At 48.9% G+C, this 27702-nt stretch overlaps 1 protein-coding gene across 1 annotated transcript; it reads right to left on the bottom strand.

Annotated features, from left to right (window-relative positions):
* Nucleotides 1-690: 690 nt before the first annotated feature.
* Nucleotides 691-16193, bottom strand: LOC141088341 (NADP-dependent alcohol dehydrogenase-like). The gene is made up of 2 exons (XM_073574385.1): nt 16026-16193; nt 691-1307 (listed from the first exon to the last, which is right to left on the bottom strand). Exons 1-2 carry the CDS (start codon nt 16162-16164, stop codon nt 691-693), a joined length of 756 nt encoding a protein of 251 aa, XP_073430486.1. The 5' UTR covers nt 16165-16193.
* Nucleotides 16194-27702: the final 11509 nt, after the last annotated feature.

The following is a 27702-nucleotide window of genomic DNA, read 5'->3' as shown; positions in this document are numbered from 1 at the left end:
GGTAAGGGACAGAGAAGTTTATGTGCTGCTGATGGTGCACGCAGAGGCCAAAGCTGTTGGCCAAGTGAAACTATGCATGCTTTGGGAACACAACAAACATGATCATCCATGAGACGTAGGTTCCTGTCCCATTTTGCAGAGGGTTGCAGGACACCATTCTTAAAGCCAGATCAGTGGGTGGTTGGTTAAATGGCAGATAATGCTTCCAGTATTTCCCAGCACTACCTGTCTTCCACACGGTCCAGTCTCACTAGCCAGGAGTCTGGACCACAGAATCCTCACCCTGATCCTCTTTCCTCCCACCATGGCGAGTCCCAGGAGCAGTAACGGCGTTAGGGGCAGGCAGACCAGGCAGCTGCCTAGGTTCCCCGCTAACCCAGGGGCCCCCGGGTAGCGGCACATCACACATCCGCTATGGGGCCCGTGAGGCGGGGGGGCCCACCTGCCGCTAGCGGCGACTCCCCCCACCGCCGCCACATTGAACTATACCGGTGTCTGCATTAGTATAGAAGTTGAACCAAAGCAAATGCCGAAATTCTTAAGTGGATTCTATCACTGTGAACAAAAAAATCATACACCAATCAGATAGGAGAATGTATACATATAAGATATGATTAATCAGAAGCTGTAAAGTGCATTTCTACAAGGACAGCTCCATGGTCTACTTCCATATTTTCACTTGCAGTATGATTAGAATATCACAATACTCCGAGCTCCTGCCCCACTGCTAAGCAGTTCAAATGCTTCATTGATTTTTTCCAGGGCTAGCTTCTTGCTTACTAAATGTTCCAGATTGTTCCTTTTGTTCATATAATTTGTAACCAGTTTTGGGATATCAGAACCCTTGTAGCCTCCAAATATAGATCCTTTCAAGGTACGCCCTGTGACAAGCAAACCTGGATGCAAACAAAGTGTGTCCTTGGGAGATGCCACACCCAACACAACAGCAACACCATTTCCACAGTAAGTACACTGGAGAGCAGTCAGCATGGTTTCAGTGCGTCCTGCACATTCAATGGCAAAATCCACTCCTCCGTTAGTTAGCTCTGTAATGACCTCATGGATGGATTTATCATAATCCTTTGGGTTTAGGCACTCAGTGGCTCCCAGTTGTAGGGCTTTTGGATACTTATCCTTATGTGAACCTACGCCAATGATTCGTGTAGCGCTTGCATCCTTGCATCCTACAATTGCTGAACAACCAACTCCTCCCAAGCCAAAAACAGCACAACTAGAGCGCTTGGTCACCTTAGCAGTGTTGACAGCTGCACCATATCCAGTAGCAAATCCACAGCCTATAAGACAAACTTCAACAAGGGCACGGGCATCTGGGTCGCCCTCCAAGGGCTGTGGGGTACTCAGTACCGGGCCAGTGTAAGTGGGATAAGTCACAGCAGCTGTGACCCGGTCCGTGGCCCTGGGCGCCCAAATCAATGGTGGTTTGTAATATAGTTTATGTGATAGTTTGTGGTGTTTGGCAAGCAAGATGGTAAGCCAACGCTGCGTGCAGATCCTCTGGGGCTGATGGTGTGTTGCAGCATAGATGGTGTAGCTCCCCACAGGTGAAGCTGTAACCCCAGGACAGTGTATAGGCGTAGGCGGTGTGAGGAATGTTGGTAGCCAGATGTAGCGGTGCTGACGGTGTTGGCGCACAAATGAATGGAAGACACCAGGGCTTGCAGTTCCAAAGCTTTACTCACAGTTCATGGTACACACTGGTGCCTGACTCCGGGGTAGAGACTCAATCAACCTCCCGGGCTAGTCAGGATTATCCTCTCCAACACTCCGCCAACATGTACCTTTCCTGAACGACTCCTCTATTGCGCCTTTTAGTGTGAAGAGCTCGAGCACCGTGGTACTCTGAAGTTCCTCCTGTCAGATGTTCCTAACAACTCTACTCGTATGGCAGACAGCTGTAGCCTCTCTTGGGGACTCCCTTCTCCGGAGTCCTGGCTCTCTATTCAGTTGCTGTTGTGCCCCAAGTCTTAGATGGGAGTAGTGCATTTACAGCCAACTACTCCACCGGTGTCTGCTGCAGAACCATAAGTGTCCATACAACCTCGGGGACCGGTCCCTGGCCTTGCGCTGAGAACCTATAGGCAGGGTTCCTCTTCCAACCCACAACTCCTCTCTGTTCTCCTACTCCTTCGTTCCGCACTGTTTCTTCTCTCTCTTATGGAAGCTTAGGTTGCAGTTCTACATCTTTCTCCTTCTGTTCCTTTTCCGTGCCAGATGGCTCAGGTCACTGAGGCAGCTGCAGCACTCCTTCCTCCATCCCTTCTTCCAGGGATCCCCACTCCTCCCGAGTGGCTCCTTTCCTTCCTTTCTGACCCTCTGTCAGACTGAACCTCCAGACTGATCTGTAATTCTAAACCTTCCCAACCTTTTATATATCTCAACTCCACCCACCTCCCAGCACATCTCGTGTTACGAAGCAAGGACCCACGAAAGGTGCGCTGCTACCCTCTAAGCATTGAGCCGCAATGTGGTCCTGCTGAACTATCCTGTGTGTGGGGTGCAGGTGTTGGAGTGTGGAAAGGAGTTCCCTACTTACCTAGGTGGTGGGGCACTACACCTTAGGAGAAGGTGCAGTACCTCTGTGGCGACTGAGCCTCAGGGGCGCCACACATCCACTTTGGCAGCGCAAATGTCAGACACCACTGTGTATTCAGTAAATGTACTTGTGCATGCGTAATGATTAGTGTTGAGCTATACCACCCGATACTGAAAAATATCGTATCGGAATGGATCGGCCGATCTAAAAAAAAGTATCGGGTATCGCAGATTCCGATCCCGGAAGTCCCATTCAAGTCAATGGAACAGAAATATCGGAATTAAAAAAAACCCTTTCTTTCCTTGTAGGTTAATTCTACATGAAGAAAAACAACTAATAATAATGTAGAATGTATTGTGGGAGGTGTAGGAGACATTAAAGCCATAGAGGTTTAGCCCAATCAAATGGAATAGCAGGATTTTTTTTTTTTTTAAAGACGTTCGTAGTTACAAAGATATTGACTATGTTAAAGTCTTTAATTTTTTGTCAGATATGTATGTTTCACTACTTCCATGCTCTTTACCTTCTTTTTTACTTCTCCCACACTTTCTCCTTCATGATCCTCAGCAGCAGCATCTTTTTCATCAACTTCTTCTTCTTTTTCTTCTTTTTTTTCTTCTTTTTCTTTTTTTTTTTTACATTCTTCATATTCTTCTTATTCAACTATTACTCTTCTTCATATTCTACTTCTTCATCTTCTTCCTATTCTTCTTCATCATATTCTTATTTGTGTCAGGCATTCCTGTAGTTGTTATCTATAAAAGTTTGAAGATTACACCTTCCGTTCAGCCTGTCACAAAAGATTTACAACAGGATTTGTCCACGTTCAGTTTGTCCTGCAGCAGCAGGCCTTTTCCAGGGGCACCACGAGGAGGAACGGACACACCCCTGTTGTGAGTTCATTTTCCCCTTCACCGTCGCTGTCTGATGAACTCCCTCTTCTGGTGAAGGAAGGTAGTGAGGCTGATTACCAAACACCTGATCTGGTAGATGATGACTGGGTAACAGGAAATTCTGACTGGATATAAGGCAGCCGACGCCCTTCTGAGTCGCTGGTGATTTCTCTGCTGGATTCTTGGAGACCAGTCTGATTCCTGCTTCCCAAAGATAAATTTTTGCTCTGCTATTGAACTTATTAGTTTTGTTTTGTTTACCTTGTTTTTTGGAGTTCAGCCATCCCCGGTCGGGGGTGTGCTGAGTTCCATTTTTGTCTCTTGGCTCTGTCTTCAGAATTTACCTGAGTGCTGATATAGCGACTTCAGGGCCTGTTTTTCCTATCAGACGGTTGGGACATTTTTTGGTAGGGTTTTTTACGGATTGCAGACAGCAGCTTTTCTATCCTGTCCTTTTTAGTTAGCTTGGGCCCCATCGTTTGCTCAACCTATCTTTCTATCTGTGTTAGTGTTTTCATCTTGCTTCACCGTCATTATTTGTTGGGGCTGCCTATTGCTTTGGGGTCTGCTCTGGGGCAGTTTAGATTTCACCTTTCTTTCTTTAGGCCTATTTAGTTCTCTGGCTGTGATCGAGGGGTCTAGGGCATCGTAGGAACCCCCCACGGCTACTGTTAGTTGTTGTGGATAGGATCAGGGGTCTGCAATCTGATAGCTACCAACCTCTCCGGTTTTTCTGGACTTAGCTTGTATTTTTGTTTTTTCCTCCTTCGGTGACTCATTCATAACAGAATTACCAGCCATACCGCAGATCCTAGGGTACTCAATAGCAGGAAAGAATTGTAAAAAAAAAAAGAGAGTTTGTCAGAATGTTTTTTTTTTTTTTTTGTGTATATTTCTTCCTCTATGTCTCTGAGGCCGTAGGGGGAATTTTTTTTTTTCTTTCTCAATGGAGATGAAGCAATTGTCTGATCGTGTGGAGCAGCTCACTGCTGAAGTGCGGGGAATTTCCGCCTATCTTGCTCATTCTCATGCTACTGAACCAAAGAACCCTACTCCTGATGTGTTTTTGGGGATCGGTCTAAATTTTTGAATTTTAAGAATAATTGTAAATTATTTTTTGCCTTGAAGCCTAACTCGTCGGGGAGCTCCGCGCAGCAGGTTAAAATTGTCATCTCTTTGCTGCGCGGCGATCCCCAGGATTTCTTTGAAACCTGATGATCCTATTCTTACTAATGTGGACGCATTTTTTCAAGCCTTGGGGTTGTTGTATGATGAACCTAATGCTATTGATCAGGCTGAAAAGGCCCTGTTGGCATTGAGCCAGGGTCGGGATTCTGCAGAGTTGTACTGTCAAAAATTCCAAAAGTGGGCGGTCCTTACTACCTGGAATGATGGTGCCTTGGCAGCTCTCTTTCGGAAGCGTTTGTCAGAAACCGTAAAAGATACTATGGTGGTCTCTTGGCTCTGTCTTCAGAATTTACCTGAGTGCTGATATAGCGACTTCAGGGCCTGTTTTTCCTATCAGACGGTTGGGACATTTTTTGGTAGGGTTTTTGGTAGGGTTTTTTACGGATTGCAGACAGCAGCTTTTCTATCCTGTCCTTTTTAGTTAGCTTAGGCCCCATCGTTTGCTCAACCTATCTTTCTATCTGTGTTAGTGTTTTCATCTTGCTTCACCGTCATTATTTGTTGGGGGCTGCCTATTGCTTTGGGGTCTGCTCTGGGGCAGTTTAGATTTCACCTTTCTTTCTTTAGGCCTATTTTGTTCTCCGGCTGTGATCGAGGGGTCTAGGGCATCATAGGAACCCCCCACGGCTACTGTTAGTTGTTGTGGATAGGATCAGGGGTCTGCAATCCGATAGCTACCAATCTCTCCAGTTTTTCTGGACTTAGCTTGTATTTTTGTTTTTTCCTCCTTCGGTGACTCTTTCATAACACACCCCCATACACTGCTTAGTCTTCTTCTGCTAATAAATTTGATAATATCCTTTGCTCAGATTTTTAGTCTTATGCTTAATGTTCTTCTGCTTTTGTTTTTTATGCTTCTTGGTCTTCTGTCTCTTGTTGTTCTGCATCTTGGTGATTGTCTTCCTGTTCTTTGTCCTCTTGGTCATCTTATTCAGGGTCATCTTTTAGGTATTCTTCTGTGTGGTCTTCAGGGTATTTGTCTTCAGGGTCATTTTCATGGAGATCCAGAGTGAGAATCAAAAACCATTTCCACAAGCTTGAACTTGGAAAAGTAGCAGAAGTTACAAGAAGGCTGAGGAACTGTCGAGAACCAGCTGACGGTACTGGAACCCGGAGTGGCAGCAGAATGAACAAGAGCCAATGGTGCAACCGTGGACCAGCTGACTGTGCTGGAACACAGTTACTAAGCAGGAGGTACCTGTGCTCCAAAGCACTACCAAGGACCAGCAGACGTTGCTGGAACTCGGATACCAAGAAGGAGGCACCTAGGCCAAAGGCACTGCCGAAAACCAGCTGACGGTGCTGGAACCCGGATGGGTAGCAGAAGGAACAAGAGCCAATGGGACAACCGTGGAACAGCTGACGGTGCTGGAACACCGTTACTAAGCAGGAGGTACCTGTGCTCCAAAGCACTACCAAGGACCAGCAGACGTTGCTGGAACTCGGATACCGACAAGGAGGCACCTAGGCCAAAGGCTCTGCCGGGAACCAGCTGACGTTGCTGGAACCCGGATGGGTAGCAGAAGGTACCCATGATTAACAAAGTTTTGCATCCGCGAGCAGGCCGCAGTTACCGAAACCCACAGTCCTACAGGGGGTGCTTGTCCTATTGGCACTATGGAACCAGCCTTTTTTACCAGAACCCGCAGCCCAAATAGGAAGCACCGAAACTGCAGGCACCATAGACTCGGCTAACCCTACCGCAACACGACAGGACAACGTATCGGTGGCAAAGTGACGTTGACACTACCCGGAAACAGCAGGCGTGCTGTAACAAGGCTGGGCAGGAGGGAGTACCCGTGCCAAAGACACTGCCGAGAACCAGCTGACGGTACTGGAACCCGGATGGGTAGCAGAAGCTACAATACTCAATGGAACTACCGAGAACCAGCTGACGGTGCTGGAACCAGGAGGGGCAGCAGAAGGAACAAGAGCCAATGGCCCAACCGTGGACCAGCTGACGGTGCTGGAACACGGTTTCTAAGCAGGAGTTACATGTGCTAAAAAGCACTACCAAGATCCAGCAGACGTTGCTGGAACTCGGATACCGACAAGGAGGCAACAAAGCCAAAGGCTCTGCCGGGAACCAGCAGACAGTGCTGAAACCCGGATTGGTAGCAGAAGGTACCCATGATCAACAAAGTTGCAAGGCCGCGAGCAGGACGCAGTTTCCGAAACCCACAGTCCAACAGGGGGTGCTTGTCCTATTGGCACTACAGAACCAGCCTTTATTACCAGAACCCGCAGCCCACATAGAAAGCACCAAAACTGCAGGCACCATAGACTTGACAAACCCGACCGCAACACGACAGGACAACGTATCGGTGGCAAAGCTACGTTGACACTACCCGGAAACAGCAGGCATGCTGGAACCAGGCTGGGCAGGAGGGAGTACCCGTGCCAAAGACACTGCCGAGAACCAGCTGACGGTGCTGGAACCCGGATGGGTAGCAGAAGCTACAAGAGTCAATGGAACTACCGAGAACCAGCTGACGGTGCTGGAACCCAGAGGGGCAGCAGAAGGAAAAAAGAGCCAATGGCACAACCGTGGACCAACTGACGGTGCTGGGACATGGTTTCTAAGCAGGAGTTACCTGTGCTGAAAAGCACTACCAAGAACCAGCAGACATTGCTGGAACTCGGATACCGACAAGGAGGCAACAATGCCAAAGGCTCTGCCGGGAACCAGCAGACGGTGCTGGAACCCGGATGGGTAGCAGAAGGTACCCATGATCAACAAAGTTGCAAGGCCGCGAGCAGGACGCAGTTTCCGAAACCCACAGTCCAACAGGGGGTGCTTGTCCTATTGGCACTACAGAACCAGCCTTTATTACCAGAACCCGCAGCCCACATAGAAAGCACCAAAACTGCAGGCACCATAGACTCGGCAAACCCGACCGTAACACGACAGGACAACGTATCGGTGGCAAAGTTACGTTGACACTACCCGGAAACAGGCGTGCTGGAACCAGGCTGGGCAGGAGGGAGTACCCGTGCCAAAGACACTGCCGAGAACCAGCTGACGGTGCTGGAACCCGGATGGGTAGCAGAAGCTACAAGAGTCAATGGAACTACCGAGAACCAGCTGACGGTGCTGGAACCCAGAGGGGCAGCAGAAGGAACAAGAGCCAATGGCACAACCGTGTACCAGCTGACAGTGCTGGAACACCATTTCTAAGCTGGAGTTACCTGTGCTGAAAAGCACTACCAAGAACCAGCAGACGTTGCTGGAACTCGGATACCGACAAGGAGGCAACAATGCCAAAGGCTCTGCCGGGAACCAGCAGACGGTGCTGGAACCCGGATGGGTAGCAGAAGGTACCCATGATCAACAAAGTTGCAAGGCCGCGAGCAGGACGCAGTTTCCGAAACCCACAGTCCAACAGGGGGTGCTTGTCCTATTGGCACTACAGAACCAGCCTTTATTACCAGAACCCGCAGCCAACATAGAAAGCACCAAAACTGCAGGCACCATAGACTCGGCAAACCCGACCGCAACACGACAGGACAACGTATCGGTGGCAAAGTTACATTGACACTACCCGGAAACAGGCGTGCTGGAACCATGCTGGGCAGGAGGGAGTACCCATGCCAAAGACTCTGCCGAGAACCAGCTGACGGTGCTGGAACCCGGATGGGTAGCAGAAGCTACAAGAGTCAATGGAACTACCGAGAACCAGCTGACGGTGCTGGAACTCAGAGGGGCAGCAGAAGGAACAAGAGCCAATGGCACAACCGTGGACCAGCTGACGGTGCTGGAACACGGTTTCTAAGCAGGAGGTACCTGTGCTAAAAAGCACTACCAAGGACCAGCAGACGTTGCTGGAACTCGGATACCAATAAGGAGGCACCTAGGCCAAAGGCTCTGCCGGGAACCAGCTGACGGTGCTGGAACCAGGCTGAGCAGGAGGGAGTACCCGTGCCAAAGACACTTCTGAGCTGCAACTGGCGATGTTGGAGCCCAGGGGTCAATCATGCAGCAGGCTGAGGCCTACTTCGAGCTAGTTTTATATTGGTTGTACACAACTACTGATTTTAACCGGGCTCTACTTGGGCCTCTGGTTCTACTGTCTCTAGTATTTCCCCTGGCCTACAACCCCGCCAGTCGCCGCTCTGAAGTGGCGTGTGCACAATCCACACTTGTTCCTGTGTGACTGGGGCTCAGTCACGTCAGTTGATCCACTGATGTGTGTCCGGCAAGGTCTCCTGCTCTGTCCACATTCCGACTACTAGTAATGGGAATGGGGACAGAGCGGCAGACATTGCCGGACACACATCAGTGAATCAACTGACGTGCCTGAGCCACAGTAACACAGGAACAAGTGTGGATTGTGCACACGCCACTTCAGAGCAGCGACTGGCGGGGTTGGAGGCCAGGGGAAATACTAGAGACAGTAGAGCCAGAGGCCTAAGTGGAGCACGGTGGAAAATCAGTAGTAGTGTGATTTTGGAGGCAGCAGGAGACTTTGCCATCCACATAGCAGGGGAACAGCAGGCGTTACTGAACACCACAGACACAGGAGCGAGTGTTTGAATCTGTGCGGACAGCACTTCCAAGCTACAACTGGCTGTGTTGTAGCCCAGGATCAATGCTCCGAGCAGGCTGAGGCCTACTTGGAGCGAGGAGAAAATGCGTTGCAGTGTGAGTTTGGAGGCAGCAGGAGACATTGCCATTCACACAGCAGGGGAACAGCTGGCATTACTGAACCCCACTAACACAGGAGCTAGTGTGTTTTGCTCTGTGAAGACGGCACTTCTGAACACCAACTGGCGTTGTAGGAGCACAGGATGAGGCATGGAGCAGGCTGAGGTCTGATGTTGTTGGCATGTGGATGGAGCAGGAGACTTTGCCGTCTACACAGCAGGGGAACAGCTGGCATTACTGAACCCCACTAACACAGGAGCTAGTGTGTTTTGCTCTGTGAAGACGGCACTTCTGAACACCAACTGGCGTTGTTGGAGCACAGGATGAGGCATGGAGCAGGCTGAGGTCTGATGTTGTTGGCATGTGGATGGAGCAGGAGACTTTGCCGTCTACACAGCAGGGGAACAGCTGGCATTACTGAACCCCACTAACACAGGAGCTAGTGTGTTTTGCTCTGTGAAAACGGCACTTCTGAACACCAACTGGCGTTGTTGGAGCACAGGATGAGGCATGGAGCAGGCTGAGGTCTGATGTTGTTGGCATGTGGATGGAGCAGGAGACTTTGCCGTCTACACAGCAGGGGAACAGCTGGCATTACTGAATCCCACTAACACAGGAGCTAGTGTGTTTTGTTCTGTGAAGACGGCACTTCTGAACACCAACTGGCGTTGTTGGAGCCCAGGATGAAGCATGGAGCAGGCTGAGGCCAACTTGCAGCACGTTTTATAGAGGTTGTAGACTACTACTGATTGTAACCGTGCTCCACTTAGGCCTCAGGCTCCACTGTCTCTAGTATTTCCCCTGGCCTCCAACCCCACCAGTGACAGCTCTGAAGTGGCGTCTGCACAATCCACACTTGTTCCTGTGTTACTTGGGCTCAGTCCTGTCAGTTGATCCCCTGATGTGTGTCCGGCAAGGTCTCCTGCTCTGTCCTCATTCATACTACTAGTAATGGGAATGTGGACAGACCAGGAGACCTTGCCGGACACACATCAGGGGATCAACTGACGTGACTGAGCCCCAGTAACTCAGGAAGAAGTGTGGATTGTGCAGACGCCACTTTAGAGCAGCAACTGGCGGGGTTGGAGGCCAGGGGAAATACTAGAGACAGTGGAGCCAGAGGCCTAAGTGAAGCACGGTTAAAAATCAGTAGTAGTTTGAATGTGGATGGAGCAGGAGACTTTGCAGTCCACACATCAGGGGAGCAGCTGGCATTACTGAACCCCAATAACACAGGAGCTAGTGTTTTTCTCTGTGCAGACGACACATCTGAGCGACAACTGGCTGTGTTGAAGCCCAGGGATTATAGTTCAGGTGGTAGAAACATGAACACAACAGGAGACCTGGATACAGTTGCCAACCAATTATTTAGTCGGGAAGAGGACTGGCAAATTCTGGGGAGATCCAGGCCTTGTTCATTTTCAGAAAAGTAAGCCGGTCAACGTTATCGGAAGAAAGTCGCGTGCGACGGTCTGTTAGTACACCACCTGCGGCACTAAAGACGCGTTCCGATAATACACTGGCAGCAGGGCAAGCCAGCACCTCCAATGCATACTGGCTAAGCTCTGGCCATGTATCCAGCTTAGAGACCCAAAACTTGAAGGGGGAAGAGCCATCTGGGAGTACACTCACAGGGCAAGACATGTAGTCTGTCACCATCTGATGGAAACGTTGCCTCCTGCTGACTGGAGCCGTCAGTGATGGTGTAGACAATTGTGGCGGACACACAAAACTTTGCCACATTTGGGCCATAGTGGTCTTGCCTTGTGCTGAGGCGCTGCCTCTGCTCCCTCTTTGTGCCGAGTTTCCTCCACTGGCTCGACGCACAGAGGTGCTTTGTAAAGCACTAGCACCACTGCTGTCGGGTGGAATGGAAAACATGATGGACTGCACCAGTGTGTCTTGGTACTCCCGCAGTTTACACTCCCGGTTCAACGTTGGTGTGAGGGTTTGCAAGTTGTCCCGGTAGCGAGGATCTAGGAGGGTGTACACCCAATAATCAGCCGTATAGAGAATGTGGGCGATGCGACGGTCGTTTCTCAGGCACTGCAGCATGAAGTCAACCATGTGCTGAAGACTCCCAACTGCCAAAGAACCGCTGTCCCCTGCTTGAGGCGTGATCTCTGCCTGCTCTGCATCACCCCACCCTCGCTGTACATACTGACTAGAGCTTTGTGTACCTCCCTCCTCTGGAGAGATGTCTTCCTCCTCCATCGAATCCTCCTCATCCGCCTCACAAAGTGTCCCCTGCCTAGGCCTTTGTGAGGAAGCACGTAGCGCAGACTGTCCAGTAGCAGATGGCATTTGGGACTCCTTATCCTCCACCTCTTCCAAAACCTCATCCCTTAGTGCTTGCAGTGTTTTTTGAAGTAGACAGATAAGGGGGACAGTCATGCTGACTAGTGCATCATCTGCACTCGCCATCCGCGTGGAATCATCGAAGGCACGCAAAACGAGGCAGATGTCCTTCATAGAGGCCCAGTCAGTGGTGCTGAAGTGTGACCGGCGCACAGTGCGACTTGTTTGCGCATGATGCAGCTGGTACTCTATGACTGCTGCCTGCTGCTCACACAACCGCTCCAACATATGTAACGTAGAATTCCACCTGGTGGGTAAGTCACATATGATGCGATGTTCCGGAAGGCGTAATCGGCGCTGCAGAGCAGCAAGGCGCGACCTTGCCGTGCTGGAACGCTGCAAGTGAGCGCACTCTATGCGGACCTTGTGCAGCAGTGCATCAAGATCCGGATAGTCGCTCAGAAAGCTCTGCATGACCAAGTTGAGCACATGTGCCAGACATGGGATGTGAGTGAGGTTGCAAAGGCCAAGAGCTGCCACCAGATTTCGGCCATTGTCACACACTACCAAGCCCGGCTGGAGATTCGCTGGCAGAAACCACACGTCGCTCTCCTGCTTGATGGCATTCCAGAGCTCCTGCGCTGTGTGGCTTCGATTCCATTCCCCAAAGAAATTAATTTCAGTACGGCCTGTTGACGTTTGGCGACGGCTGTGGTCATATCAGTCATAACAGGCTCCTGCTGCGCTGTTTCAGAGGAACTTGAGTAGGAGGAGGAGTCAATGTGTACAGACTGTATTCCTGCAATCCATGGAGTTGGCAGAACACGTACAGCGCCACTCTCCAGATCTGTACCCGGCTCAGCAACATTGACCCAATGGGCAGTGAGGGAAAGGTATCGTGTCCCTGTCCATGGTTACTGGTCCACGCATCGGTGGTCAGGTGGACCTTGCTACTGACGGCGTTTAGTAGCGCATATTTTATGTTTGCCTCCACATGTTTCTGCAGGGCAGGGACGGCTCGCCTGCTGAAATAAAAGCGGCTGGGCACGGTGTATTGTGGGACCGCCAATGCCATGAAGTCCCGGAAGGTGTCAGTCTCCACCAGCCTGAATGACAGCATTTCAAGTGCCAGTAGTTTGGCAATGCCAGCATTCATAGCCTGTGCTCGGGGATGGTTTGCCGAGTATGGTCACCTTTCTCCCATGCCTGTGCTACCGATGGCTGTCGAGTGGCCTGGGAGTGTGAGGATGACTTGGAATGTGGTGCTGTGGGTGGATTGTCACAGGGTCTCCGGACAACAGTGCCAGAGGTTCTTCCTTGGCGATCCTGTGAGGAAGCCGAACCAGCTGTGTGTGAGCTGGAGGAAGAGGCCCCAACACGAGCTGAAGAGGTGGTAGGTGGTGCTGTACGTTGGCCTACGTCTTCAGTGTGTCTGTGTAACTCCACCTCGTGCTTGGTCCGCACATGTTTCCACATATTAGTGGTATTGAGGTTGCTGACATTTTTCCCTCTTTTGACTCTCTGATGACACAGCTTGCATTTGACAAAGCAAATGTCATCTGCAACTGTGTCAAAAATGGACCACGCATTGCAAGTCTTGGGAGCGCCCGTTTTGCCTTTTGAAAGTGGAATGCTCCTAACGTGTGCCGAAGTGGAGGCTACAGGCAACCAAGTCTGCCCCTCTCCCTCTCCCTCCGGTTTTGGCCGTTCGGGGAATCTCTTCCTCAGAGTTGCTCCCACCACCTTCCTGTTCCTCACGCCATGATGGGTCAAGGACCTCATCATCTACACTCCCCTCTTCAAACACCTGCTTCTCCTGGGTTGTCTCGCCAGCACCGTACGCAACAGAAAGTGGCAACTGTGTCTCGTCATCATCTGATGCGTACTGAGGTGTGCTGACCATAGGCACTGGCCCACCCGCCTCTTCAGATTCAGAGGGACAAAGAAGTTGCGCATCACTGCATACTCCCTCTTCTTCACAATCTGGAATGCTGCTTGGCTGGTCCCCTCTTTCCAAACCAACAGATTCCAAGAACAGAAGTAGAGACTGTGATGGCTCCTGTCCAGTGCTCTCTGACTGCCTGGGCACTTTGGCAGGTGGTGAAGAGACAGATGGTTGCTCTTCGGTGCTCTGGCCCTGAGAGGATGTGGAAGTAATTGAAGTCGATGCGTTAGCTGGCATCCATCCCACAACGGCTTCAATTTGTTCCTCCCGCAGCAGTGGGGTACGGTGAGGTCCTACAAAGCTGCGCATAAAGGACTGTTGCCTGCTAAAACTGGGGGATGCTGACTCACTGGTGCCAACAGCAGGCACAGACTCCCCACGTCCTCTCCCTGCAGAATCCCCACGTCCTCTCCCTGCAGAATCCCCACGTCCTCTCCCTGCTGAAACTCCACGCCCACGTGCCTTACTCCCTGCCTTCTTCATCTTGCTAGACTGAGAAAGATAGGCAGAAAAGTACAAAGGGGGGCCTTAGTGTGCTTATTCCTGAACAGCTGTTTACAGGTATAAGAAACACTAATTTTATGAAGTGTGTGTATCGACTACACTTTAATGGGAGCTAATGTGGCCTACACAACTTTCAACTGTAGTGTTTGGTGAACTTTGCTGTTTTTTTGGGGGGGAAAAAAAACTAAAATGATGTGATCAAAGATTTGAAAGTGAGAGTATCACCAACTTTCTGGAGCTATTACAATGCAGGCAGGTAACCTACAATGCAAAAGATGAGGCTCCAAAAAATTTGGGTAATACTAATCTGGCTGCAGCTGAAGGGCACAAGCCAGAAAAAAGGCTCCTCTACTCCTATATAGTGTTTGCAACCAACCAATGTAGATGGATATGGATGGATGCACACTAATAGGAGAAGAAAAAATGAGCTGCAATTAAAGAAAAATATGTGCAAGGCAGTGACGCACGCTGAGCAGCCTACAACCAGACGTAGCTGCCGGACACACTACTCAGCGTGAGCTGCACTCACACACAGTCAGAGACCTCTCAGACAGCCGTGAACAGTGCAGCTAAGTGGGCACTAGCACTGACAGGCTGCAGAAAGGCTCCGCTGTGTACTCCTAGAGTGTTTGCAACCACCATATATGGATACGGATGGATGCACACTAATAGGAGAAAAAATGAGCTGCAATAAAAGAAAAATGTGTGAGGCAGTGACACGCTGAGCAGCCTACAACCAGACGTAGCTGCAGGACACACTACTCTGCGTGAGCTGCACTCACACACAGTCAGAGACCTCTCAGACAGCCGTGAATAGTGCAGCTAAGTGGGCACTAGCACTGAAAGGCTGCAGAAAGGCTCCGCTGTCTACTACTAGTGTTTGCAACCAACGTATATTGATACGGATGGAAGCACACTAGATAGAATTTTTTAAAAATAAGCAGCTCAAAAAGAAAAATATGTATGAGGCAGCAGTGAGGCACGCTGGGCGGCCTACAACCAGACGTGGCTGCAGAACCCACTCCACAGCGTGAGCTGCACTCACACAGCCCTTGCAGACAGCTGTGAACACTGCTGCTAGGGAAAAGAAAGCTACAGTGGTGGTTTATGTAGCCTGGGTAAAGCACAATATTGTTTTGAGAATCGCTATTTCTAACTGTCCCTCACAGTCTTCAACAGCAGCCTGTCCCTAACTGAATTCACAGCCGAGTGACCAGAAATGGCGGCGGCTTTTATAGTGCATCATGACATCATTTCAGCAGCCAATCACAGCCATGCCAATAGTTTACATGCCTAACAGGATGTGCCCACACTTCTGAGGATTCCCATTGGCTGAATCAAAGCGAGCGGGCTGATAGCATTATGGGAACTTCCCATTCCGTTATCCGATACGAAAAAAGTATCGGAAGTCAGTATCGGAATTCCGATACAGCTAATATCGTCCGATACCCGATACTTGCGGTATCGGAAAGCTCAACACTAGTAATGATAAATCGCTTTCCCTTTACAGGTAAATCTGCTTGTACCATCATCCATCAGTCCTGATTGAGCTCCAAATGCAAACTCTAATTTTTTGCAGATGTTACTGTGTGGGCCATCGCAAGCTCTGCACGATTTCTTTTGACTTCATGAGCAAACAAGCAACACCATTTCCACAGTAAGTACACTGGAGAGCAGTCAGCATGGTTTCAGTGCGTCCTGCACATTCAACGGCAAAATCCACTCCTCCATTAGTTAGCTCAGTAATGACCTCATGAATGGGTTTATCGTAAACCTTTGGGTTTAGGCACTCAGTGGCTCCCAGTTGTAAGGCTTTTGGATACTTATCCTTATGTGAACCTACTCCAATGATTCGTGTAGCGCTTGCATCCTTGCATCCTACAATTGATGAAAAACCAACTCCTCCCAAGCCAAAAACAGCACAACTAGAGCGCTTGGTCACCTTAGCAGTGTTGACAGCTGCACCATATCCAGTAGAAAATCCACAGCCTATAAGACAAACTTCAACAAGGGCACGGGCATCCACTTTGGCAACGTAAATGTCAGACACCACAGTGTATTCAGTGAATGTACTTGTGCATGCGTAATGATAAATCGCTTTGCCTTTACAGGTAAATCTGCTTGTACCATCATCCATCAGTCCTGATTGAGCTCCAAATGCAAACTCTAATTTTTTGCAGATGTTACTGTGTTGGCCATCGCAAGCTCTGCACGATTTATTCTGACTTCATGCGCCTTTGGAGGAGCTACTTCAATATCTTCAATGCTGAGGGGCTTGCATGGTTCCCAGGCAATAGCGGCCTTGCATTTAATAGCCTTTCCTGCGGTGCTCATGGTGGTTCCGGTTCAAAGCAATGATGGAGGAGAGAGCGTCAGCTGATGCCTCCTCTCCCATCATTCCCCTCTGCCTCTGACACTGCGGGTGTGTGATGACGTCATCGCGCACTCACTGTGTGCCAGGCAGTGCAGCCGTTGAGACAGGAGCCCCCTGAGGAAGCGACGAAATATCAAGCGAAACGTGCGTTGGGGAACGTGGTCACAGCACGGGCAGTCATTATGGGTAATTAACCTCTTCATTCTTTACTTAGTCATGTAGCGGTCTTTGCATACGTAATGTATACATAAATATATTTATTGTTGATACTGTGGTAATTGCAGGTACGCAGGATGCAGTGACGAGTCGCGAGACAATTTGGTGCTTTCTATAATAACTTTTATAAGACTAGAGGGAACTTTCCTCAGTCACGGCTTGATCACCAAAAGCGGTAATGGAGCGCCGACACCAGGGCCTAGCGGGGTACTCGGTATCGGGCCCGTTGATCTCAATGGGAGTGTCACGGAAGCTGTGACCCGGTCCGTGGCCCTGGGGCTCCATGGCAAAAAAGGGGGTGAATGAACAATGAAATAAAGTTTATGAATAGTTTGTGACGCCACCTGTGGTGTTCGGCAAGTGAGGTGTTAGACCGACGCTGCATGCAGATCCTCTGGGACTGGTGGTGGGTTGCAGCCAAGATGGTGAAGCTCCCCACAGGTGGAGCCGTAGTCCCAGGGCAGTGTAGATGTAGCAATGGAGGAGAGGCACAGGCGGTGTAGAGGCCGTTGCCCAGATGTAGCTTTGCAGGGTGTAGTGATGCGGGAATAAGTGGAGGACACCAGGGCATGTAGTTCCAAAGCTTTACTCACAGTCTGCAGTTCACACAGATGCCTGCCTCCGTGCTGTGTCCTCCGGGTCCTGGGCTCAGTCAACCTCCAGGCAAGATAGGATGCTCCCTTCGAACACTCCGCCAACATGTACCTTTCTGAATGTCTCCTCTATAGCGCCTTTTACTGAAGTACTCCTAGTACTGAGTTACACTGGAGTGCCTCCTGACAGATGTTCCCAAGAACTCTACTTGTACAGCAGACAGCTGTAGCCTGCTTCGGGGACGCCTTACTCCTGAGTCCCAGCTCACTATCCAAGTTGCTGTTGTGCCCCCAAGTCTTAGATGGGAGTAGCTCACTACTCCACCGGTGTCTGCTGCAGAGCCTTCAGTATCCATACAACCTCGGGGACCGGGCCCCGGCCTTGCGTTTAGAACTTCTAGGCAGGGTTCTTCTCTAACCAACGTCCTCTCTGTTCCATTTTTCTCCTTCATTCTGTACTAATCCCTCTCTCTCATAGAAGGTCAGGTTTCAGTCCAATGTCTTTCTCCTTCTTTCCTTTCCTGTGCCAGCTGGCTCAGATCACTGAGGCAGCTGCAGCACTCCTTCCTCCATCCCTCTTCCAGGAATCCTCACTCCTCTCCGAGTGACTCTCTCTCTCACTGACTGACTGACTAACTAACTCTTCCTGCTCTTTATGTAGTCTAAACTCCACCCGCCTCCCAGCACGTTTCGTGTTCCAAGCAGGGAACCACCAAAGGTGCTCTGCTACCCTCTAAGCAAGGAGCCGCAATGTGGCTTTGCTGAACTACCATGTTGTGTGGGATGCGAGTGTTGCAGCGTGGTCAGGAGTTCTCACCTTACCTGGATGGTGGGGCACCACACCTCAGGAGGAGGTGCAGTACCTCTGTGGCGACTGAAGCCTCCGGGGTGCCACAGTAACACGGGTTGCCCTCGCAGGGGCTCTAAAACAAGCAAACACAAACGGGTAGAACACGACTACTTCCGGCAATAGCCGGTCACTATAGGGCCGCGGTATGGCTGACTACGGGTCCGTAAATATATAGTCAACTTAGCCGTCCAGGCGTCCCTCGCCATTCGGGATGGTGGTCTTTCGGCGTAGTAGTCGCTGGGCCCAGTTGCTGAGGCGTTGGCGTAGTCTTCGCACGCTCCAGCGCTCTGATGACACTGGAGCCCCACAGGCCCCGGCTGAGTCCTTGGACGGATGGGCCGCAGTTCCCAGACTGGGGCAAGTGGCAGCGATGTAGGGTGGCGAATCACAGACCACCCACGCAGCTAACAGCTGCGACGGGGAGTCCACGGCCAGCAGAGGCTCGGCCCCTGCTGCGAACCGCTGCGGGACAGTGGTGGCCGGCAGCGGCACTGTACTTGCCGCGAACACTGGTGAGAGCAGGGCGACTGCGGGTGGCGGGTAACAGGTCGCTGCCGCGGGGTGGAGCGAGATGGCAGCGGCCGCGGGCGACCGCGGGTAGGCTGCATCCGCGGGCTGGAGCGGGGCAGCAAATCTCGGATGATCGCCCTGCCACCGTCCCTCTGGAGTCCTCAGTCGGCATCTTCCCTGGCACTGGTAGGTCGCTCTATCTTGCAGTCGCTCCCACAGTCTCCTGCTGCCTCTGTCACAGTCTGCTCACTCATCGTCCCGGGGATTCCCCGCCTCCTTTATATTGTTCCCTCCTCCAGCCCATCTGTCTGTCACAACAGCTTGTCCTCGAACTCTGTGCCCCGGGGACAGTTTCCCCCGGAACCCAGATGACGGCTCCCTTGGTTCCGGTCCGGACACTCGACGGGGGCCATTCCTCCCACACTACCATGGTGATGTTTATGATTTAGGGGCACTTGTTCAGCATACCATTGCACTGCATGGTTGGCTATATGAGCCTCCTGATACTGAGTGAATCAGCTGCCTGATGTTTACATTAACTCTTTCTATTACTATTGGTTTGACATAGGTTATTTTTTGCTCTGTCCTGCTATTATGTTCTGCTCATAGTCTGTGGCCATCAGTCTTGTGAATCATGTGTATTCATACATACTAATTGACATATGATATATTTTATTGTACATTTTACTATTTATGTAATTGATGAACTTCTGTATTAATAAATACTTATTTTTCGTTGTATATGGTAAACTCATTTTTTTCTCTGTATTTTCTGATATGTATCTGAGTTTATATACATGAAATTTTCTTGACTTTGTGCTGGTACTTTTTATGTTTATGTAGGAGCCAGACGGGAGCAGCGCATGGCACGAGGAGAGGTGAAAATTGTGGAGTTTTTTAATATATCAGTGAGTTCTGGACTGTGGGGCCATTCTCGGGGGGGGGGGGGGATGTGGACTGTGTTATATATTATGTGGGCTGTGTTATATTCTATGTGGCTGTGTTATATACTATGTGGGCTGTGTTATATACTATGTGGGCTGTGTTATATACTATGTGGGCTGTGTTATATACTATGTGGGCTGTGTTATTTACTATGTGGGCTGTGTTATATACTATTTGGCTGTGTTATATACTATGTGGGCTGTGTTATATACTATGTGGACTGTGTTATATACTATGTGGGCTGTGTTATATACTATGTGGGCTGTGTTATATACTATGTGGACTGTGTTATATACTATTTGGCTGTGTTATATACTATGTGGGCTGTGTTATATACTATGTGGACTGTGTTATATACTATTTGGCTGTGTTATATACTATGTGGACTGTGTTATATGGGATTTGGATGTTTCGCCCCCCGCAGTTCGCCCCCAGCAGTTCGCCCCCGCACATTTCGCCCCCAGCATTTTGCCCCCAGGGTGTTTCGACCCCGCACATTTCACCCCCGCACATATCGCCCCATACCCAAGGAGCTGCAGCTGTGACAGGTAAGTATGTCAGTTTTTTTGTGTTCTAGGGTGATAATACTCCTTTAAGGCCAGCCAGATGAGACACTGGGTGAGCTGCTGAAAAGGCAGCCACAGGAATCCCCAGCAATTGGGGTCCTGTATATTTTACCCTCAGGTATGTTCAGCCCTAGATGTTTTGTTCCCTGCATGTTGACCCCAAAAGCTGAGGGTGAAACATCAGGGGTCAACATGCTAGGGGCGAAACATCAGATGGCGACCCATCCAGGGACAAAATGCTGTAGGTGAAACATCCGGGGGCGAAACGCTGGGGGTGAAATGTGCGGTGGCGAAACATCCTGGGGGCCAAATGCTGGGGGCAAAATGTACCTGGGGCGAACTGCTGGAGGCAAATTGCTGGGGGCGAAGCTTCCTATAACCGCTCTTAATAGGGTGCATTTCCTGGAGTTGGACAATGCATTATTCTGCACATTGCTTCCTTCTAGAATTCCTGCCCATGATAAGGAGATTAAAGATTTTCTCTATTTCCTATTTTCAGTAACAAAACAAAGGTTCAGGAAGAAGATGAGCTGATAGAAATAATAAGTGATGACCCAGGTAAGTACAATAATGTGGGTCTATAAAAAAAAAAGCAAATGAACTGCATTTTTTTTTTTGCTGCTTAAAGGGTAGGAGAACTTATTTTTTGGATAGAGGAAAAAACGATTGTACCGTGATGGAAAAAGCGGACACATTGACCAAAAATGGATGAAAATTTTCTCTTTGCATGCAAAAACAACCCCAAAACATCTGAATGAGGCCTAAAGGTACTGTCACACTTAGCGATGTACCAGCGATCCCGACCAGCGATATGACGCGGTCAGGATCGCTGGTGCATCGCTAAGTGGTCGCTAGTGAGCTGCCACACTGGCAGATCTCACCAGCGACATCGCTGGGGACGGGGGTCGCTACTTACCTGTCACACCAGGCGATCCTGCATCCTCCCGCCCGGCTCCACGCGTCGCTCGTCATCACAACAGGAAGCTGACGACGAGAAGCGGTCCTGAACGTTCTCGCGCGATCAGCGATAACCAGGGGGGGAGCGGGTTGTAGGTAAGTATCACACACAGCGATATCGCTAGCAATATCGCTATAACGTCACAAGTTATAGCGATATTGCTAGCGATATCGCTTAGTGTGACAGTACCTTTACTAATTTTGAGTTGGCCTCCTCCATTACACCCAAAGAAATAATTACATTATCTTCTCCTGTTTTTCACAAACAGAGCATCCCTTCAATATCAGAAAAGAGGAAATAGTGGACTGGGTAAGGTCAGTGGAAGGCTGAAAGAGACGAAGAAAGAATACAATCAAGATTTATAGACAACATTATTATTATTATTATTATTATACAATTTATAGCGCCATTTATCCATGGCGCTTTACATGTGAAAAGGGGCAAATATAGACAAGTACAATAAACATGAGCAGTACAAGACACACATAAGTACAAAAGGAGAGAGGACCCTGCCCGCAAGGGCTCACAATCTACAGGGTTGGGTGAAGATACACTAGGAGAGGGTAGAGCTGGTTGTGCGGCGGATCAGTAGACTGTGGGTCACTGCAGGTTATAGGTTTGTCGGAAGAGCTGGGTCTTCAGGTTCTTTTTGAAGGTTTCCATGGTAGGCGAGAGTCTGATGTGTAGGGGGAGGGAATTCCAGAGAATCGGGGAAGCACAGGAGAAGTCTTGTATGCGGTTGTGGGAAGAAGAGATAAGAGGAGAGTAGAGAAGGAGATCTTGAGAGGATCGAAGGTTGCATGCTGGTAGGTACCGGGAGACCATGTCACAGATGTAAGGAGGAGACAGGCTGTAGGTGGCTTTGTATATCATAGGGTTTTGAACTGGAGCCTCTGCACAATAGGAAGCCAATGAAGGGCTTGGCATAGGGGAGAGGCTGGGGAATAACGGGGAGACAGGTGGATTAGTCGTGCAGTAGAATGTAGGATGGATTGGAGTGGTGCCAGAGTGCTAGAGGGGAGGCCAGAGAGTAGGAGGTTGCAGTAGTCAAGGCCGGAGATGATAAGGGCATGCACTAGTGTTTTTGCGGTGTCATGGTCAAGGAATGCACGGACACAGGAAATATTTTTGAGATTGCGACAGCAGGAGGTTAGGGTTTGGATAAGTGGCTTGAAAGCGAGGGCAGAGTCGAGGATCACCCCGAGGCACCGAGCATGCGGGACTGGGGAAAGTGAGCAACCATTGACATTGATGGATAAGTCTGGTGGAGGGGTAGAGTGAGATGGGGGAAAGATTATGAATTCTGTTTTGTCCATGTTCAGTTTTAGAAAGCGAGCAGAGAAGAAAGCTGAAATAGCGGACAGACATTGTGGGATTTTGGTCAGTAAGGAGGTGAGGTCAGGTCCAGATAGGTAGATCTGCGTGTCATCGGCATAGAGATGATACTGCAAGCTGTGGAATTCTATGAGCTGTCCCAGGCCAAAGTTGTAGATGGAGAAGAGTAGGGGTCCTAGAACTGAGCCTTGAGGAACACTGACAGAGAATGGGAAAGGTGAGGAGGTGGTGTGGGAGAGGGAGACACAGAATGATCAGTCTGTTAGATATGATGAGATCCAGGATAGGGCCAAGCCTGTGATACCCAGAGATGAGAGAATCTGGAGCAGGAGGGAATGGTCCACAGTGTCGAAGGCAGAAGACAGGTCCAGGAGAAGAAGGACTGAGTATTGTCGCTTGCTCTTGGCGGTTAGTAGGTCGTTGGTGACTTTAGTTATGGCAGTTTCAGTTGAGTGGTGCAGTCGGAAGCCTGATTGTAAGCGGTCAAAGAGGGAGCAGGAGGAGAGGTGGGAGGACAGTTCAAGATGGACAACATCAACAATATCATCATTACCACCAGTGAGATCATCACTACCATCATCATCATTACCACCAGTGAGCTCATCACTACCATCATCATCATTACCACCAGTGAGATCATCACTACCATCATCATCATTACCACCAGTGAGCTCATCACTACCATCATCATCATCACCACCAGTGAGATCATCACTACCATCATCATCAATACCACCAGTGAACGGTTTTGTCAGCAGATCGTCAGTATTCTCACAAATAAATCTAAAGAGAATAGAACATCAGAAAGTTTCCTGAATGCAAAAAACTTTCTTAAAAATAAAAGCAGAAAATGTGATAGTTTCACATTTATACCTGTACTTACTGTGACAAATATTGTCTGTGTAATCATATTATAATATTTATTGCCCCCAATTTTTTTTAACTCTCAACTTTTTTTTTTATTTCAGTCTTTGACATATACCCTTCACTTTTCTACTGTTGGGATATGGGTATTTTTTCCTTAAAATTCATGTATTTGGGGCTAAAAATCATTTTTTCAACTAGGTTTTATTAATGAACTTTACACCAAATGAGATGTCCCTTTTCAGAGATTCCTTGACGAGGTGGGTTGGGTTGATCTTTGAGGGATGCGTCCGCCATGCAGGGTCGGTTTTAGACAAAGTGGGGCCCTTGGCAAAAGCTTAAAGTGGGTCTGCAAATGCTCACATATCGCTCCATCACTCAGAAACATTTCTGTTGTATTTACTTGCGCTGAGTTCAGGCCGCTAAACGAGCCCGATCGACAATATTGAAGTCATTCAACGCTTGTTTCCTGGAATTTTTAGGGTATCTGCACACGTTCAGTAATTGGCAGCGATTTGTATGCAGCGCATGTCCGCTACGTCCATAGTGTTGCCAGCTATTGAATGCAGGTGATTCTGAATGTGTCCATTGAACTGTGCGGAATTAAACCATCAAATACATTGTACGGGTGAGATTTATCTTACGGAGGCTTGTGTCTCTGCAAGATAAATAGACATGCTGCGAACTGGAGAGACACGCCACATGTCCATCTCTGGGTGATCCGCGGGCATCGGTGCTCGCACAGTAGGCATGGGATTTCTTGAAATCCCATCCGCTATGCTGTAACATCTGGATGCTGCACAGGTACGCAGCATCCAACCCACATCATTTACTGACCGTATGCACCTACCCTTACTCTGGCTGAGGGAGAATGATTGGTGCAGATAGTCCTTGATACTGTATAATGCAGGTCCCATATAGTACATATAGTAAAATGCGCTCCCATGGTCCTTGATAGAGTATACTGCAACCCCCCTCAGAGTATAAAGCAGCCCCTCAGAGTATAATGCGGCCCCCCACAAACACACACACACACACATAGTGCAGCCCTCACACACAGTATAATGCAGAACCCACACCCACAGTATTATGCAGCCCCTTCAGAGAATAATGCAGCTCCCTCAGAGTATAATGCAGCCCTTTCAGATTATAATACAGCCCCCCCACACACACAGTATAATGTAGACCCCCAGAGTATAAAGCAGCCCCCTCAGAGTATAATGCAGCCCCACACACACAGTATAATTCATCCCCCCACAAACACACACAAAGTATAGTGCAGCCCCCACACACAGTATAATGCAGCCCCCCACACAGTATAATGCAGCCCCCACACACAGTTTAATGCAGCCCCCACACATACAAAGTATAGTGCAGTCCCCCAAACACACAGTATAGTGCAGTCCCCTCACACACACAGAATAGTGCAGACACACAAAAAAACAGTATAGTGCATTCTCCCCACACACAGTATAATGCAGACAACACAGTATAGTGCAGTCCCCCACACACAGTATAGTACAGCAGACAAACACACACCAAAGTATAGTGCAGTCCCCCCATACACATTATAGTGCAGCAGACATACACAACACAGTATAGTGCAGCCCCCTACACACAGTATAGTGCAGACAACACAGTATAGTGCAGTCAACCCCACACACAGTATTGTACAGCAGATATACACACTCCAAAGTATAGTGCAGTCCCTCCATACACACTATAGTGCAGCAGACATACACAACACAGTATAGTGGAGGCCCCACCACACACAGTATAGTGCAGACAACACACTATAGTGCAGTCCCCCCACACACAGTATAGTACAGCAGACACACACACACACACACCAAAGTATAGTGCAGTCCCCCCATACACACTATAGTTCAGCAGACATACACAACACAGTATAGTGTAGTCCCCCCATACACACTATAGTTCAGCAGACATACACAACACAGTATAGTGCAGTCCCCCCATACACAGAATAGTACAGCAGACACACACACACAGTACTTACCTGCTGCTCTCGCTTCTGCATACTGCAGAGCTTCTCAGCTTCAAATCAGCTCCCCTGTTGGTACATGCTGAGTCAGAGGCGAGTGATGGGAGAGGGAGCATCACATGATGCTCTCTCCTTCATTACTGCTTTCAACTGTATCGGCATCTATAATTTGATATGATTATTAACAGGTTGGCTTAAGATTATTTCAAGGTTTTCTATGGGTCTGATCACTTTGATAATGGCTACAGTAACGAGGTGTACGGAGCGGAGTCGCATGTGTACGAGGTGTATGGAGCGGAGCCACGTATGTATGAGGTGGATGGAGCGGAGCCGTGTGTGTACGAGGTGTATTAAGTTTGAAAGGAATGGCGCCCGCCAGCTCAAATTTTTTTTATGTGCGGCACATTTACTCTGCCGAGTTTGAGACCTCTGCTGTAAAGTGTCAGATCACTGATCTGACACTTTGCAGTGCACTGTGTAAGATCAGCGATCTGACATGTACTGCAGGAGGCTTTCTCAACGCCTAATCTCAGCAGGTACTGAGAAATCCACCTCCCTGCAGGACCCCAAAGGCCCCCGCGGCCATCTTGGATCCGGGGGCCTGCACTGTTCCCTGCGTGATTCTTCCCTATGCCCATGTTTGATCGCAGTGTGCCAGGGGTTAATGTGCCGGGGGCAGTCCGTGACCGCCTCTGGCACATAGTGCCGGGTGTCAGCTGTGATAATCAGCTGAGACCCGGCCACTATCAGCGGCGCTCCCCCCGTGAGCGCTGCTGATCGCTATGACGTACTATCCCGTCCATGGGAATTAAATCCCAGGTCACATGGACCGGATAGTACATCATATGACAGAAAGGGGTTAATATGGAGCATCTTATAGGGCCACCATTAACCTTTGTGCAGCATTATATGGGGCATATATTAATATGGAGCATCTTATGGGGCCACCATTTTACTTTTATTAGTATCTATTTTTATTTTTGAAATTTACCAGTAGCTGCTGCATTTTCCACCCTCGGCTTATACTCAAGTCAATAAGTTTTCCTAGTTTTTTGTGACGAAATTAGGGGCCTCGGGTGATGCTCAGGTCGGCTTATACTCGAGTATATATGGTATGTCAAATTGGTAGCTAGACCCTAGTGGGTCTTGCACAGTGTCATTTTTACTACAGTCCACAAATGTAATTTAGATCCCTAATCTCACCTCTGCTTTACCAGCATGATGAATTAATAGGAAAAACACATGGTATTGATGGAGCTGTTGTTTTCCTGCCAAAGAAACTCAATAAGATCAATGAGGTGGTTAGCCGCACACGGAATGGAGAAATAGTAAAGATGACAATTAGTTTCACATTTGAGTTAAAACTCTCTTCACCAATTTGCTTTCACTTTTACAACATTATATTCCGAAGCCTTGAAGAAAAAGATGAATATATTGTGAAGCAATTAGGTGTGAATAATTATCACCCAATTGATGTTACATAAGTCAAATCAATCCTATAAAGAGAGCACGGCACTCAGGAATAGCTTGGTTGTTGGTGCTCAAGTCGGGTATCCAACCCATCAATCAAAAAATGACAAAAATCTTTGCAGTCAATATGTGAAATATTCAGACACTTTTATTTTGTGCATCCAGACAGAAAGGTTTAAACGTTTTCGGTCCAGCATAGGACCTTCATCAGAAAAATCTCGTTTACTGAAATAAATAAATCCTTGCAATGGTAGCCAAAAGAAGGACAAAGTATAGAGTCTGGATGGCCAGTGGAAATGTTAAATGGCTGGCGTCTGGAAAGCGTATGTGGACTGAGCCGTCCAAAGTCATAAGTCAAAACATACACAACCTAACAATGGGGAATTGATTTACCACCAAAATTTTGAAGTATGAGACTAAGATAAGATAAGATAATCCTTTAATCGTCCCACCAAGGGGAAATTCAGAGCATTACAGCAGCAAGGCAGGAACAAGTACAGATACAGATGCATAAAGGCATTACACTGACAGTAGGTAGGTACATATACGAAGAAAAAAAAAAAAAAAAGATGTAACCGGACTATCACAACTTTGGATCTATCAGTTCACTGTTTGGGTCGTTCTCCATTTTGGACAGTGCTGGTTATACAGCCTAACTGCAGCAGGAAGGAAGGACTTTCGATAGTGCTCCCTCTCACATTTAGGATGAAGTAGCCGGTCACTGACAGTACTGCACATCTTTGTCACGGTCTCATGCATGGGATGGGAATCATTCTGCACCATGTAGCTCACCTTGGCCAGTATCCTCCTGTCGCCTACTTCCTGAACTGGATCAAGGGGGCATCCCAGGACAGAGCTGACCCTTCTAATCAGTTTGTCCAGCCTATTTCTGTCCCTGGTTGATATGCCACTACCCCAGCACGCCACACCAAAGAAGATGACTGATGCCACAACAGAGTTGGAGAAGGATGCAAGGAGTGCCCCTCTAA

The sequence above is a fragment of the Dendrobates tinctorius genome, unplaced genomic scaffold (genome assembly GCF_039654945.1).
Source record: "Dendrobates tinctorius isolate UK_male_01 unplaced genomic scaffold, ASM3965494v1 ptg000038l, whole genome shotgun sequence".
Classification (NCBI taxonomy): Eukaryota; Metazoa; Chordata; class Amphibia; order Anura; family Dendrobatidae; genus Dendrobates; species Dendrobates tinctorius.
The sequence above is the reverse complement of the archived record's forward strand: the minus strand, read 5'-3'. Positions and strand labels throughout refer to the sequence as shown.